Source organism: Mytilus galloprovincialis, chromosome 13 (genome assembly GCF_965363235.1).
Source record: "Mytilus galloprovincialis chromosome 13, xbMytGall1.hap1.1, whole genome shotgun sequence".
Lineage (NCBI taxonomy): Eukaryota > Metazoa > Mollusca > Bivalvia > Mytilida > Mytilidae > Mytilus > Mytilus galloprovincialis.
The window spans coordinates 50,657,272-50,672,893 of record NC_134850.1 but is presented as its reverse complement, the minus strand read 5'-3'; the positions used below and the strand labels follow the sequence as shown (position 1 = coordinate 50,672,893).

Sequence of the window (15,622 nt, the reverse complement as noted above, 5' to 3'; positions counted from 1 at the left end):
GCGTATGTTGTATTGTCATTGATGGACATTTTACATCATTGTAAATAAAAGCAACAAATATACTGAAAATTGGGAAACAAATACATAACATATAACTTATTTTAGACTTAATTAGGTCTAAATCACACACATCGTGTAGATTAATCAGAGAAGCTTCCCATGATAGGTCTTTTATTTGATAAAACAGGTGAATATTTTAACAGCTGTAGTGTTGCAAATAACCAAACCACTATCTATCATTTCAGGAAAAGCAGTAGTGTTTTCTGCATTGCTATCACACAACTTGGTGAACGTACCAAATGGTCAAGTTATCATTTTTGATAAAACGTCCGTCAATGTAGGAAATGGATACAGTACTAAAACAGGCATATTCCGAGCACCAGTGTCAGGGGTGTACCAGTTTACACTGACAATTGGCGGGAATGTTGTCAATACACACGCCAACATTCGTCACAATGGGAATATAATTGGTCATCTCTACGCCGATCATTTTCATGATGGCCAGTATGGCAGAGCCACCTTAACCTTAGCACTACACCTGGATATTGGAGATGAAGTATGGAATGTTGACCCTGATGGACAGATTAACCAAGTCATTATTGGATCGGCTGCTGGTTTGCCAGTATCTATTTTCACAGGACATCTTATTGTTGCCAATTAAAGAGATAAGTAAACTGAATAACATGTGTGTCCAGTTTAATTGATTGCTAGTTCATAAAACACAGTGCAACTTATTCTTGCCGTTTCTGCCGTTTTGTTACATACAAACAAAAGTTAAGTCATTTCCGAATTTCTTGCGAAACGTTGGCATTTATACTATTATATAGGTCTCTAAGTTGACTAGCGGTATACTACTGTTGCCTTTATGCTACAACTTCTCATGTAAAAATGAAAGCAGTATTTATATTAAAACATTTAATTGCATGTATATCATGAACATATAGACAAACTATGTTGTATAGAGTGGTCAACTACACTTAATATCAAACAATCTCACTGTGAAAGAAAGCTTTTGAACATAGTAAGGTGTCAATTGAGATGAGCTCAAATATGATCTGGTCAGTTTTATATCATGAAATGTCAAATCCATGGTATCAAAAGAGTATCCATTACACGTCGTCATTCAGGTGCAATCGGTAAAAAGTCCTGCAAAACATTTGATCAAATCAAAACGGCAATATGATATTTACATTACTTATTCGGCTTTTGTGGAAGGGGGCATATGTTGTCTTTAAAGAACTTGTTAAATTTTTAATTGCTTGAAAGCCAATTTAATTTTTTGAAGGGAGTGTAAATGAAACAAGTATGACTATAGAAAACTGTTATGATTTTCAACAAGACTAATAGTATCCACCCGAGACCAAATCTACAAAGATGTAAGAACTAAGAGGTTACCATACGGCCACTGTAGCTTATTTCTAAAATACGAGCACTGCTGTTTCCTTATGCTTTTGAAAGATAATCTAACCTTGTACCACAGCTTTCCGACAAACTATCATATTATTAAACGGGCCGAGACAGTAGAAAATATTTCATGCATATAAACAGAAAAAGAAGTTTGTAACAATGCATTCGTAGGTAGAATCTAAAGAGGGTTAGATCGGGAAAGGAATTACAGCAACAGTTTAATGGATACACGTAACAATAGAAAGGGGTGATACAAAACGTAGTCTACGGATCCTTCTAAAGAGTTGTTTATCAAGTTCTTTTGGAAAGTAAATGATTACTTTCCTTATGCTAGAGTCATTCATTATTACACTCACTTGGATTCTATCTGCATTGTTTCTTCCTGTGAGACTTTAATCATTGAAATGCGCATTTAGTGCTTCCAAATTGATTTTGTTACATACAATGCGAAAAAAAACCTCAAGGCGAGCTTAAATTCGCGTAATACGAACTTCCAATGAAACCACAAGGCGATTGTATTCCTGGTATTGTTTAAAAGGTAATATGATCAGAATGTAAAACTGAAGCGTGTAAAGATGTTCTAAACATTTAAAGCTTCCAATAAGTCTCTTTGAATTTGATAAGACTGTCATACAAGTGAGATGTTTAGCTAGCTTTAAACCCAGGTTCAATCCACCATTTTCTACATAAGAAGATGCCTGTACGAAATAAGGAACATGAAAGTTGTTATCAATTTGTTTAATGTGTTTAAGCTTTTGATTTTGCCTTTTGATTAAGGTCTTTCGGTTTTGAATTTTCCTCGGAGTTCAGTATTTTTGTGATTTTTCTTTTTTAACAACTTCTTATATAACTATGTAAACAAAAAAAATATTTCTATTTGTATTAACTAAACATTTACACATGATAGCAATATGATCTGCAGGATAATGACACATCAGAATAGAAAAAAAACTAATACAACAGTACAATATTAAAATAGACACATTGAATGTATTACTCCTAAAATTCCATATATTATCATTCTTAAAAAGGAAAATTGTATCTCATTTGCACTAGAAGCCGAATGTGGATTTGTTACTTTGCGGTCGCAATTATTAGAATACTTCCCCACGCATGCAGCAAATTGCATCACGTGACCAACATAATGTTGTTCTTGAACACCATGAATGAGGTGTGACATCGGTCCCATGGCAAATATAGGTACATCCTCTCCGCCATGTGACTCGGATGCGACGGGAACAGCACTCTGTTGCACATAATTATCAGAAGCTGTAAACAAAAAAATCAACATTTTAATGGTTATCTACTACGAATTATCATCATTCAATCCCAGGCTAATTATTTTATTCATCTGAAAATTAATATCAATGTACTCGAAAAGCATTCCAGAAAACCTTTTCAACCTAAGAATTACTTTCAGAAGAGAAATAAATTGAGTAACTGAAAGGCATCGTGACATTTTGTTTTCTTTTTTTGATACTCAAACTGCATGAAATTCTAGAAAACAATTGGCTGAAGTGCAAACAAAAGAATAAAATCCGCATATCAAATATACCATTTTTCTACATAAGTAAATACCTGTACCAAGTCAGAAATATGACAGTTGTTTTCCATTCGGTTTGATTTGATCGAGCTTTTGATTTTGCTATTTGACAAATGACTTTGCGTTTTTAATTTTCCTTGGAGTTAGGTATTTTTGTTATTTTACTATTTATGCACTTATACTTATCAATGAATGCGCTACTGCTACCGGTAACGGTCCTTTGTGTCCTTTCATCAGAATTTTGTTTAACTTTCACATTCCGTCAAGTTTATTCAGGAACATATAGAATTGAAATGCAATTATGGTTCATAAATATGGTATAGTCTATGGTTAGATGAGAGACACTTATACAAATCTACCATTGTATGATGCTTATAATCGGTAATATTTCCACATGTCAACAGAGGTTATACAGGTGTGCGCCACAAGTGGATCAGGAGATACTGACTCTTTTAAAGCACCGGCTCTCAACTACGGTTCTTGATAGGATTCGTGTTGCAGATTCTTTCATTTTCTGCTAAATATTTTGTCGACTGAGGTTTGTCTTAAATGTGTTTTTTTTTGTAATGTTATTATCTGCTTTGTTAATACTGATGATTTGATTGCTATTGGTAATTTATCTTACTTTTTTAGTGTCTTGTTCGATTGTTTCAATATGTTAATACCATATTGTCTCATAGATGGACGGAACATGTATTCTCCCAGTGCATTTTTATTAAACAAATATTTTGGTTTGATCTGAAGCTTTTTGGGTGTTTTTTGTGTGTTCTCATCAGAAGTAAAACCATGATTGGGAGAACCAAAGAAACTTTGAAACACTTGAACACCGGTTAAATGTCATTACATAATTAAAATTATAAACAACAAGAATGTGTCCCAAGTACACGGATGCCCCATCCGCACTATCATTTTCTAGTATGTTCAGTGGACCGAGAAATGGGGTAAAATTTTAATTTGGCGTTAAAATTAAAAAGATCATAATACTCATAGGAAACATGTGTACTAAGTTTCAAATTGATTGGACTTCAAATTCATCAAAAAAATACCTCGACCAAAAACTTTAACCTGAAGCGGGACAGACGGAGGGACGGACGGACGCACAGACCAGAAAACATAATGCCCATAAATGGGACGTAAAAAGAAAACAAACATAAACGACATTCACACAATCATATCCTACTTACTTGTATCAACTCCTGTGATATTCTCTCTGCCTACAATAGTATAATTCATACCCGGTCCATTTCCATAAGATATTGTTGTATACGGTAACTTATCTAACGAGGGCTCATACAATAATGGATTGGCAAGACCTGTAATGCATAAAATTACAGTCTTTTGAAAACAATTTTAAATGATAATTTTTTGTTAATACAGTGTCACTTCATATGGTATGTTCTTTGAGTTCAAACAACACAAATTTCATGTATTTACTTTTAGTTTATTACAAAATAATTGATTAAAATCAAATGTCCATTTCATGTTTCTTAAACTTTAACTTTAGTGTATGAATATATAAAACTTGGGTACATTTATAAACTTGTAATAATATACAATGTAGTTACTTCCGAACATTAATTAGTTTTGAAATTAAGTTGAATATTGACAAACTATATATGATTTTTTTTAGAATTTCAAATATAAATAAAACTTGAGGTGTCAAAACGACACGAATGGCCACGTCTCAAAAAGTTTCAAAATCTGCAATTTCAATAACACATGTGGACACAAACATGATGGTAGTCTCACATATAAAAAATCATGCAGCTCAAAATCTGAAGGTGTATAGAAAAAAGTCTGAGTGTATAACTGTGATTTTCAACAATTTTCAAAGCCGTCAACCCTTAGTTTTGGCAAAAATCAGCGGAGCGGAATTAAACTTAAACTTGATCTGTAACTCATCATGGTTAACTCACATACCAAAAATCAGCCAAATATCTGAAAGCGTTTAGAAAAAAGTCCGTATAACTGTGATTTTCAACAATTTATCAAAGTCCAAAGCCCGTAATTTCGGCAAAAATTAGCCAAGCAGAACGAAACTTAAACTTGATCTGTAACTCATTATGGTTAACTCACATACCAAAAATCAGCCCAATATCTGAAAGCGTTTAAAAAAAGTCTGTTTAACTGTGATTTTCAACAATTTATCAAAGTCCAAAGCGCGTAATTTCGACAAAAATTAGGGGAGCGGAACGAAATTTAAACTTGATCTGTAACTCATTATGGTTAACTCACATACCAAAAATCAGCCCAATATCTGAAAGCGTTTAAAAAAAAGTCCGTTTAACTGTGATTTTCAACAATTTATCAAAGTCCAAAGCGCGTAATTTCGACAAAAATTAGGGGAGCGGAACAAAATTTAAACTTGATCTGTAACACTTCATGGTTAACTCACATACCAAATATCAGCCCAATATCTGAAGGCGTTTAGAAAAGAAACTCCGTATAATGGTTTGTTGTGGAATGACGGAATGACAGAATGACGGAATGACGGACAAGGGTAAAAGTATATGGCATCCACAACTTCATTGCGGGTCATAAAAAGTCCGTAGCATTGAAAGCCGTCATTCAGAGCTTGTAAAATTTGAAACTGTTTAGAACAATTATATTCAGCTTCGAAACACATTTTGTTATTTTGGGTATACATGCAATTTTACTGTATTTATAAAAGTCACTTCAATATTTCAATCCAGTAGGTTACAATAATGCGTCAGGCTTTGTTATTTTGAGCGAAACAATCACAGGGGAAATCGTCCGAAGACTTTTCCAGGAACATTACCTAAAATATCATTTCCTCTGTACGGATATCCACCTATACTGAATACGTGTGAATGGTCAGCAGTTACTATTATTAATGTCTCTTCCTGATTGGTCAGTTTAATGGCTTTCCTCACTGCGTTCTCGAATGTTAATACTTCTTCTAATGCTCTCTTTGCAGTATTGTCATGATGACCATGGTCAATACGACCACCTAAAATATATACGTATAATCATCTTTAAATTTCCCAGGTTTTTCCTTTTAACATTTTTTGGAGAAAAAAATCCAACACCAACACAAAAAAACAGCAGAAAATCTCAAACTGGGAGAAATCAAATTTGACACAATTCCAGAATTGGAGCACGTGGGTCTCTCTTCCGAGACCTTAAACCCTTCTTACTTACAAAAAAATGTCAATTTAATTTACTTTGTAGAATATATTATTGCAGGATAGTTCTTCAACAATGCAAGTATTGTAGCTTCATACTGCAATCACTAAAATACAAGTAAAATATATCAAAACATTTACACAGTTCGTTCCTATGATACGAATTTTAAATAAAATAATTGCTACCTTTTTTAACTGCGTTTTCGTTTATACCTGATTCAAATGAATGTTTTCCGAATTTGAAATATAAACATCCTTACATTTTAATCACTTCGTTTTTAAGTTACAGAAATATTCAACCAAATACATATATATATATATTTCAAAGACACTTTTAACCAAGACCAAAATCATATATTTGGAATATTAATTCTTATATTGTGTTTCAGATTAAAATTAATTCATTTTTAGTTAAATTTGTCTTTCCATGCCAAAATCTACACAAAAATAGAATGCAAAAAGTATATTCTATTGAGTCAGATAATTTACTTCAAAATTGAATCTGCCAGTGATTATTGATCAGAGAATCCTTTTTATTAGGATTATTGTGAAACTTATTCATTATAGTATGGACTGTATAATTGTTTACATTTCCAGCAGGTGTAAATAAAACAACAAAAAATAGAGTAAAATCTGTTCTCTAAACATGCTATAGGAGAAAATTAGAATAAGCAAAAATTTGCTAAGATTGATAATATAAGTACGCTTAACATAAAACACTAAAAAGTCTATTTAACTGTACATTTTATTAGATTTTTCGTTAATTTATTTATTATTATATATTAATATAGTTAAACACAATGTAAATGTTTACTTTCCAATTTTACAAATTGATATGCATTACTGATGTACATGTTATAAGTTAAAGTAATACAATCATGCTGAGTGTTTGTCCTCAACATCCGGGTTTTCAGAGATAAGTAAATCTATAAAATCTGCATCTCATTAGATGACGTATAACAATTATAAGGGAATCTGATCCTATGCTATACATTAATTACGAAACTGTCTTACCTTCAACCAATAAGAAAAATCCTTTCGTGTTCTTTTTAAGGATTTTAATTGCTTTTTCAGTCATTTCCTCTAAGCTAGGCTCTCCGTCGTTTGCTTTATTTCTATCCACTTCATACTGCATATGTGATGATTCAAATAGGCCTTGTTATATAAATAGTAATATGATTCATTTTATTTCACACATACATAAACGTATATATACCCCCCCCCCCAAAAAAAAAAAACAAAAAAAACAAAAAAAAAAACACACACACACAAAAAAACCATCACGTGGCTATAATAAATATTCTTTGGAAATTCAAATGCATGTTTGTGTAATCTTTATATTTTTTGTCTCTCAAATTTCATTTCATCTCATTTGTAAAGACTTCTTTTTTTCATATTTGGTAATTGCAATTATATGTTTTTTATTTGTTTTTTTTCCCCACTTCTATCACAAAAGATTGAGCTATTATCTGCCCTTTTCGTTTCTCCTTTCTTGTGTAAACCAGGCCATTATTTTTCCTTTTTGAGTTGTTTCACATTTTGACATGACGGGATCTTTTAAAGATTACTATACAGTATACATTTTGCTCATTGTTGAAAGTCTTTATTGTTCTTTACATCCTTGTACTTTGATTTCTGGTGGAGAGTTGTCTCATTGGTAATTTTACCCCATCTATTTTTTCTTATATATAAAATAAAAAAAGGTTTCGGTATGCAAAATAATTTATACATACCTAGTACAGAGTCTGTGGTAGCTGGATCTATCCTTTCAAATTCCAGTTTATTAGTTACATATTGATTACGCCTTCCCTTTTCATTTTGTTTCTTTTGCCATTCCTGGAAATTCAAAAAGCCTTTCTTACTCAATTGCCCTATATAAGTAAATTATTTGGTCCAAGTCTATCAATATATTTTCATAGTAACTCGGCAGAAATAATCACTCAGTTGAGGAAGAAAATATACTTTTTGAAAGGAAAATTATGAAAAAAGAGCATTACTTACAGATACCAGATTCAAGCCATCAGTTCTTTTACCCTTGCTGCCGTCCTCTGTATCAGTAGTGGTATTAGGTAAAAACCTCGTTCTTCCGCCGCCCATGGCAACCTTAAACGATATATCGCAATTTGATAAATAAATGGAATAGATATCACTTTTCAAAAAATATAAATCAAACTGCAGCTTTTTGGTGTCAAGATCTTTACTAAATGAATAAATAAACACGCAACAAATACACACAACCAAACGTTCTGCTTGAAAATGGTGCTGAGCAAGAAAAAATATAAACACTTTTTTTCTTGCTTTTGCTTCATAACATCAATTTGTTTTGCATTCTTTTAAAATAAAAATAAATCATGTTATGAATATTCTTGAAATCACCTATTTCAACCATGATAACATTTATTGTATGTTGTTAGCTTAACGAGCATTGGCTAATATTTCATGTATTTTAAGGACGAGAAAAATTTCCCAAATAATGTAATAGAGGATATCCATGATGAAGGTAGTGTACCTGTATATACGAATTGTCATAAACAAGTTGGTAAGCAATATCTTTACAGTTTCCTGCAACATTTGTTTCTCTGAGTATAGCATCGTATTCCCAGTCTCTGTTAGCACTGTTGGCATAGGACGAGGCAGGGGTAGCGTGGGTCAGTCGTGCAGTCGTTACCACACCTGTTGATCTACCTAGAACACAATACAACCAATAGTTATTCAATGACAAGCATATAACTAAGTCTGGATTATAAGAAATGAATTGAAAAATGATGGGACTTTCATATTTAACATTACAATTATTTCAATGTAAAATAAAAAAGATGCAATTTTGCCCTGTTTTATCTAATACTAGTTTGGTAGTTAATATGAAACCTACTTTGTACTAGATTGATACTTTTAAGCCGAATTTTTAACGAGCTAGTTCACAAGGTAATAGTCCGCTGGATGAATTGTCTTCCTACCAGGACATGTTACTGTGATTCCGGGCCGACCAGTTTTTGCTCATACATCACAATGCCGTGAGCCTAGCGTAAAAGCAGCAAATATCAATCTTTAAGTCTTGGTTTGGCAAAGTCGATAATCATCACTCGCGACGAGCATCAATAACATTGAGAATTGTACAGATTTATGTTACTAGGTGTGAATTATGTGTAAAGGACAAATATTTTGCGTCTCTCTGCCACTGAGTATTTTCAAAAATTCAGACAAGTATAAATTTTGATAAAATAATGATTAAAATTGAGAATGGAAATGGGGAATGTGCCAAAGAGACAACAATCCGACCATAGAAAAAAACAACAGCAGAAGGTCACCAACAGGTCTTCAATGTAGCGAGAAATTCCCGCACCCGGAGGCGTCCTTCAGCTGGCCCATAAACAAATATATACTAGTTCAGTGATAATGAACGCCATACTAATTTCCAAATTGTACACAAGAAACTAAAATTAAAATAATACAAGACTAACAAAGGCCAGAGGCTCCTGATTTGGGACAGACGCAAAAATGCGGCGGGGTTAAACATGTACGGAGATCTCAACCCTCCCCCTATACCTCTAGCCAATGTAGAAAAGTAAATGCATAACAATACGCACAATAAAATTCAGTTCAAGAGAAGTCCGAGTTGTATGTATTTATCAGACAATCAAGTTTTATATGTAGCGTTTAAAGGAGAAGTGTGCCTTTGTGTCGTTTGTAGTCTCTTTTATCATGATACTGTTTTCGATTTATGAAATTTAAATGTCCTCATTGCAGATGTCTACTCTTTTCTACAATCATTTGTATTGTAAGTGTGAGAAAATTGCGATTTACTAGAAAACTCCTATTTTTGCTTGCACACTTAAATTCAATAAAAAGTTACTATTATATTAAGCCAATATAAGAGAACAATTTTCCCATTATAAAACATCGACCTGTTCATCCATCCATCCATCCATCAATTAAAGCTTATACAATCTGGTTAAAATGCCCCCTTTTTCTATTTGTTACAAATCAAGGAATCTTCAATCTGTTATTTCTCTTTCTTTTTTTTTAATTTGTGGTAACGAGGTGAGTACATTTTTTATGAAAAATTTGTCACCTTCATCTGTTTTTAGTCATAAAATGTTGCCTCAAGTGAATCGACTCGAAGTAACATATCGAAATTTTAGGATCTAACTTAAAGGGATTCTAGAAACTTCAGTATGCCAAACAATTTGTACAAATTTATTGGTCTATAAGAGGTAAGATTGTTTGATAGCATGTACCTTAAAATATTAGAAGTAAAAGTAGAGGTATGATTACCAATGAGACACCTCTCCATCAGATACTAAATGACATAGAAGTTTAAAACTTAAGTCACCGGACGGCCTTCAACAATGTGCAAAATCAATACCGCACAGTCAGCTTCAAAATGACAGGGATAGTGGTGTAACGACACAACACAATAAAATATATAAAAGACAATAAATTAAAAACAAAAATGAAAATAAGCATTTTATTTATTGAATTAAGCCTTCTAATTGGTATTTTAAAGTGTGTCTTTCTATGTTGTGATACTATTGTTTTAGAAAAGGGAGAAGGTTTGGTACCATTAAAACGTTTAAAACCGCTGCTGCAATTGTTTGCAACTGTCCTGGGATCTGATGTTCAGTGGTTGTCGTCTGTCTATGTGATTCATAAGTGTTTCTCGTTTCTCGTTTTTATATAGATTAGACCGTTAGTTTTCCCGTTTGAATGGTTTTACACTAGTAGTTTTTGGGGCCCTTTATAGCTTGCTGTTCGGTGTGAGCCAAGGCTCCGCTTCGTGTTGAAGGCCGTAACATGACCTTTAATGGTTTACTTTTATAAATTGTTACTTGGGTGGAGAATTGTCTCATTGGCACTCATACCACATCTTCCAATATCTATAAAATTTCATTTATATAATATCGTATATATGACTCATTTTTATATTTTTTAACCCCTGTAGATCACACATTCGTAATTATTCAAACTTTTTGTTATATTTTCAATGTTTATTATATCTGTCTACCGAGAATTTTGGTTCATGAGAATTTAAATATATATTATGTATAAAAAGTAGGTAATGTTTCATAGTAAGGCGGCCGAATTAACAGAAGAGCGGTTTACCGTTTAGAGATATAACATTTACTGACTCAAACAAAAACTTACCGGCATCATTAAAGTGATGAAGAATAGATTTAAGTTTGTTCTCTTCAGTTTCAGCAGAACAATTCCCCTCAGTGACCTTGTCATTGAAGCCAACTATGTAGAAGTTTGTTTTATATCCACTCATCAGCGCCGTGGCTGTTTGTGCAGAGTCTGGAACCTGCCTATCATTTCCGTATGTCTTATAAAATTAAAATTAAAGTTTGTTGATGAAGAAGAAAACAATATTAAAAAACGACATATCAGTAAAAGTACATGTTTAGGAATTCAGGACAAAGTACACACACTAAAAAGAGAAAAAGATCCATATAACAAAAAAAAAACTTCTGCATTTTTCCAAGAAAGAAAAAAAACTTTATTTGAAAGTTTGAACATGTTTAACCCCGCCACATTATGTATGTATGTGCCTGTCCCAAGTCAGGAGCTTGTTATTCAGTGGTTGTCGTTTGTTTATGTGTTACATATTTGTTTTTCGTTTATTTTTTTTATATAAATAAGGCCGTTATTTTTCTCGTTTGACGGTGACCTATAGTTGTTAATTTTTGTGTCATATTGGTCTCTTGTGGAGAGTTATCTCATTGGCAAACATATCACATCTTTTTTTTTATATTGAAAGTACACAAATGCATTGTTTGATACTATATATATATGTATATATATTGACTTCTGAATTAAATTATACAAAACAGCTAGTGTATAACGTTTTGACCTAGTAAAAGTCCATAATTGATAAATAGCTGCAATTCTATCAATGATATGTAAAAAGTAAAAAAACATTGTGTGTGGTTTTAAATTTTAACGTATGTATAATCAAAATATTTTTTACTCAAGATTTCAATAAATATCTTGATAATCATCCCATTTTTTTTTCTATCAGTAATGCATATTTTAAAAATAAAAATAAATCGCACACGAGGTAAAGGAGTTTAATACTACAATAAAAATAAAAAGCATGGGCAATTTGAACTTAAACCGAATATAATGTTAGGTGATCTTAATGGTAATATATATTGAAAAGAATTGGGTCAACAAAAATGTTTTCATTACGTTGTTTACACATGAAATGATATTGCGTATAAAAGTGCAATTTAAGAGAGAATGTTTTCATCTAAGGTCATGGTGAATTAATTTGTAAAAGAATGTTTACGAATATAAAGATTGATAATTCCTTTACATTGTGACACCAGTCAAAAATGTTCCCGTTTGATATCAATACCTATACGAAGCTAAATGTTTATTGTAGTAATAATACACCATAACTGACAAAATAAGCTAGGAACTTTAAGTGTAGCATACATAATGATTGTTCCCCACTTTTTATGCAGAATTACCAGAAGTTGGGCGTTTTTAGCTGACTATGCGGTATGAGCTTTGCTCATTGTTGAAGGTGTATGGTGATCTATTATAGTTGTTAAATTCTGTGTCATTTGGTCTCTTGTTGAGAGTTGTCTCATTGGCAATCATACCACATCTTATTTTTGTATATAATAACTCAAAGCTGTGTTAGAATTTGATACTGAATAGTGACTTGTTTATTTACCGCTACGATAAAATTCTCTAAAACTAATTGAATTAACAAAACTATTTTCATCTTTCGTATAAATGGTAGGAATGTTGATCTTCATGACCAACAATACAAGGTTGGTCACGTTCTTACCTTTGACAATGCCACATGAGGAAATTCTTCAAATTTCAGAATCATCTCTTCCCCAGGATGGCCTTGTTTCTGACCTTTATATATTCTAGCTGCAGTAACGGTGGACACGCCCATTCCATCTCCGATGAATAAGATAATGTTTTTCGCCAAATTAGTATTGTATGTTTGTTTGAGTGCCTTGTTTAAACTGTCAGTTGCTAGTTTGTCCCAGTCTGTCTCGGGAGGATCTATTTGTCCTATACATAACAAAAGACATTTGCTGATTGAAACACGCTAATTCTACTTTTTTTATAGTAATATTTAATATGATTGCTTATCAAACATTTTTTTTTACATTCTATTTTTCAATTTAAATATGAATAAGTTTCTTTGAAAGTCCCAATTGCTGCCACATACAACATTTGATGTTTAGCACAGTTTGCTACTATTACATATAAACTGATTACACCGTCCGATAATTTTTTAAGAAGGCTTATTTTGGACGTTTATACATATTGTTCAAATATTTGAGACACCTATTCCATCCCCCCTTGACAAAATATTAATCAAAAACAAATAATGGTAACCTTCCTGTCTGTTTGAAGGAAAACTAAAATTTGGTGTAAATAGTTCGGACACTGGTTTGGACAGCGGTATTGTTTCAAAGTTATTGTGTAACAGTATGATCCCATCTTTGATTGAATTGACCATCCATTATTGAAGGGTACTTGGGTAGCTTTGCTTTGATGATTATAAACATATTTTGATAAATTAATGATCTATTATCTAATCATGCATGTTTATTTGCTTTTAAATTTGTTCTTCACCATTCTAATCACGTGGTCAATAAAGATAAAGCATGTCTACAATCTCAAACATTTTTTACAGTTGAACACTTAATTGCTTTTTGACGAGGCAAGCTATGCGATAGAATTTATTTATTTACTTTCCGTGTCGTTTTTCGCACACCCTACAAAGTATCTGAATAACATTTATTATATATTGTTTATAAATTGATAATCAGGAATAAACATAATCTGGCCAGGTTTTATTCAGAACACATTTACTGACAGATTATTCAACCTACTACTACGTGATAATTTTATGTACATGTATTACCTTTCTTACAAGATTTCGATCAAGAATGTATTTGTTAAGACATTATGAAGTAATGTTATATATGTCCTTTCCAAGTTAACACTACAAATCAACGTTTATAGTACTAAATTTTGTTTTAAAAATATGTAAAAGATGTATACACAAACAAAGCGCGTTAGCAGTATTGGGTGAATTTTATTTACACCTTGATATTATGATTAATACAAAATGATAGCTTTCAAAAACTAAAAAGGCGGAAAAGGTGGAAAGGGGGGGGGGGCATCAATTTCAATATTATTTCAATATTATTTAATGGTTATGTTAACTACAGTTCTCGAACATTATGTTGTATAGTAATCAGCTGGTATACTTACTTTACTTAAAATGCATATATAGGTATTACCCATGACAAAACATATAACATTTCCTATACATAGTTTTGGGAATAAACCGGTAACCAAACGACGCAAATAACTAAAATACCCCCAGAAGAGTATTAACATATAAATTGTTCATAGATTATCTAGGTCTTCAACGATTTATTAAAGTTTTAAACAGAAATGCTCCTGTTTGATATTGACAGAGTTTTTCCCCTCGCGAACGTTTTGAATTCATAACATGATTCATCTATATATATATAAGGGGAAAAAACAGTATTTTGAAAAGAATCAAAAAAAATTATAGCATAGTCAATGGCTTATTCTTTTTTTAATATAACCCTCAATGCACAGATAGTTTGAACTATAACATCATAGAATAGACTTATGATAAAAACTTAATAGTTTTCTCAATACAACAAGTCATTAGAATTTAGTAAAGTGATATGAAAATGTGTATTATTTTTATAAATGACACATATTTACCTACATATATATGAAAGATCACTCACCTTGGCATAATGAATAGGAAACACAGACAAGTAGAAACGATGTCAAAGTTCTATACGCCATTGCTCCCCAGGTGCAGGTAAATTATCAGAGATAACTCGGGATGGACAACACAGATTGTATAAAGAAAAAAATGTGTTATTGTAAACAGTTTACGTTTTACTTTAAAATAGTCATGGTTCAATGGTTATAGACAACCTGCACTTATATGAAAATAAGAAAAATAAGGAAACTATAAATTGATAGCAACTGAGACAGCTATCAATCAAAACCAAAAAAAGAGGGGTGACAGCGGAAGCATATTAATCACAAATCATGCTTTTGTTGGTATCTCCCCCCCCCCCCCCCGCATCCCTGTTTTTACAACTACTTACTACCCAAATCCAATGCACTTTTTATCCCCTTTTCCAACATCTAAAAGCGTGTCACCACCGTCATAGCACGAGGAAGTAAGCAACTATATGTGAACGTTCGACCTTGTAAAGAGGGGTTAAAGAGATACTAGAGACTCGTGAATTGCATAAAACTTACAACGCCTTGGCTAAAGCAGAAGACGACAAGAAAACAAACAATTATAGTTCACAAAACACAACATAGAAAACTCAAGACTAAGCATCCCGACTCCCAATGTGCTCCGGAAGGGAAATCAGATCCTGCCGCGTCTACAATGACTGTGCCACCCGTCGTTTTAACCATGGTCACAATCTAAATAAAAGCTTGCTAATATACATGTACAGTAGGTTAATAAAGACCAAGACATGAC

General features: G+C 32.3%; 1 protein-coding gene across 1 annotated transcript; it reads right to left on the bottom strand.

The window, feature by feature from the left end:
• Nucleotides 1-2,271: 2,271 nt before the first annotated feature.
• On the bottom strand, nt 2,272-15,031 carry LOC143057780 (alkaline phosphatase-like). Its single transcript, XM_076231174.1, has 10 exons — nt 14,862-15,031; nt 12,896-13,131; nt 11,242-11,419; nt 8,606-8,781; nt 8,098-8,199; nt 7,830-7,932; nt 7,111-7,251; nt 5,730-5,921; nt 4,135-4,263; nt 2,272-2,676 (listed from the first exon to the last, which is right to left on the bottom strand). Exons 1-10 carry the CDS (start codon nt 14,920-14,922, stop codon nt 2,378-2,380), a joined length of 1,617 nt encoding a protein of 538 aa, XP_076087289.1. The 5' UTR covers nt 14,923-15,031; the 3' UTR covers nt 2,272-2,377.
• Nucleotides 15,032-15,622: the final 591 nt, after the last annotated feature.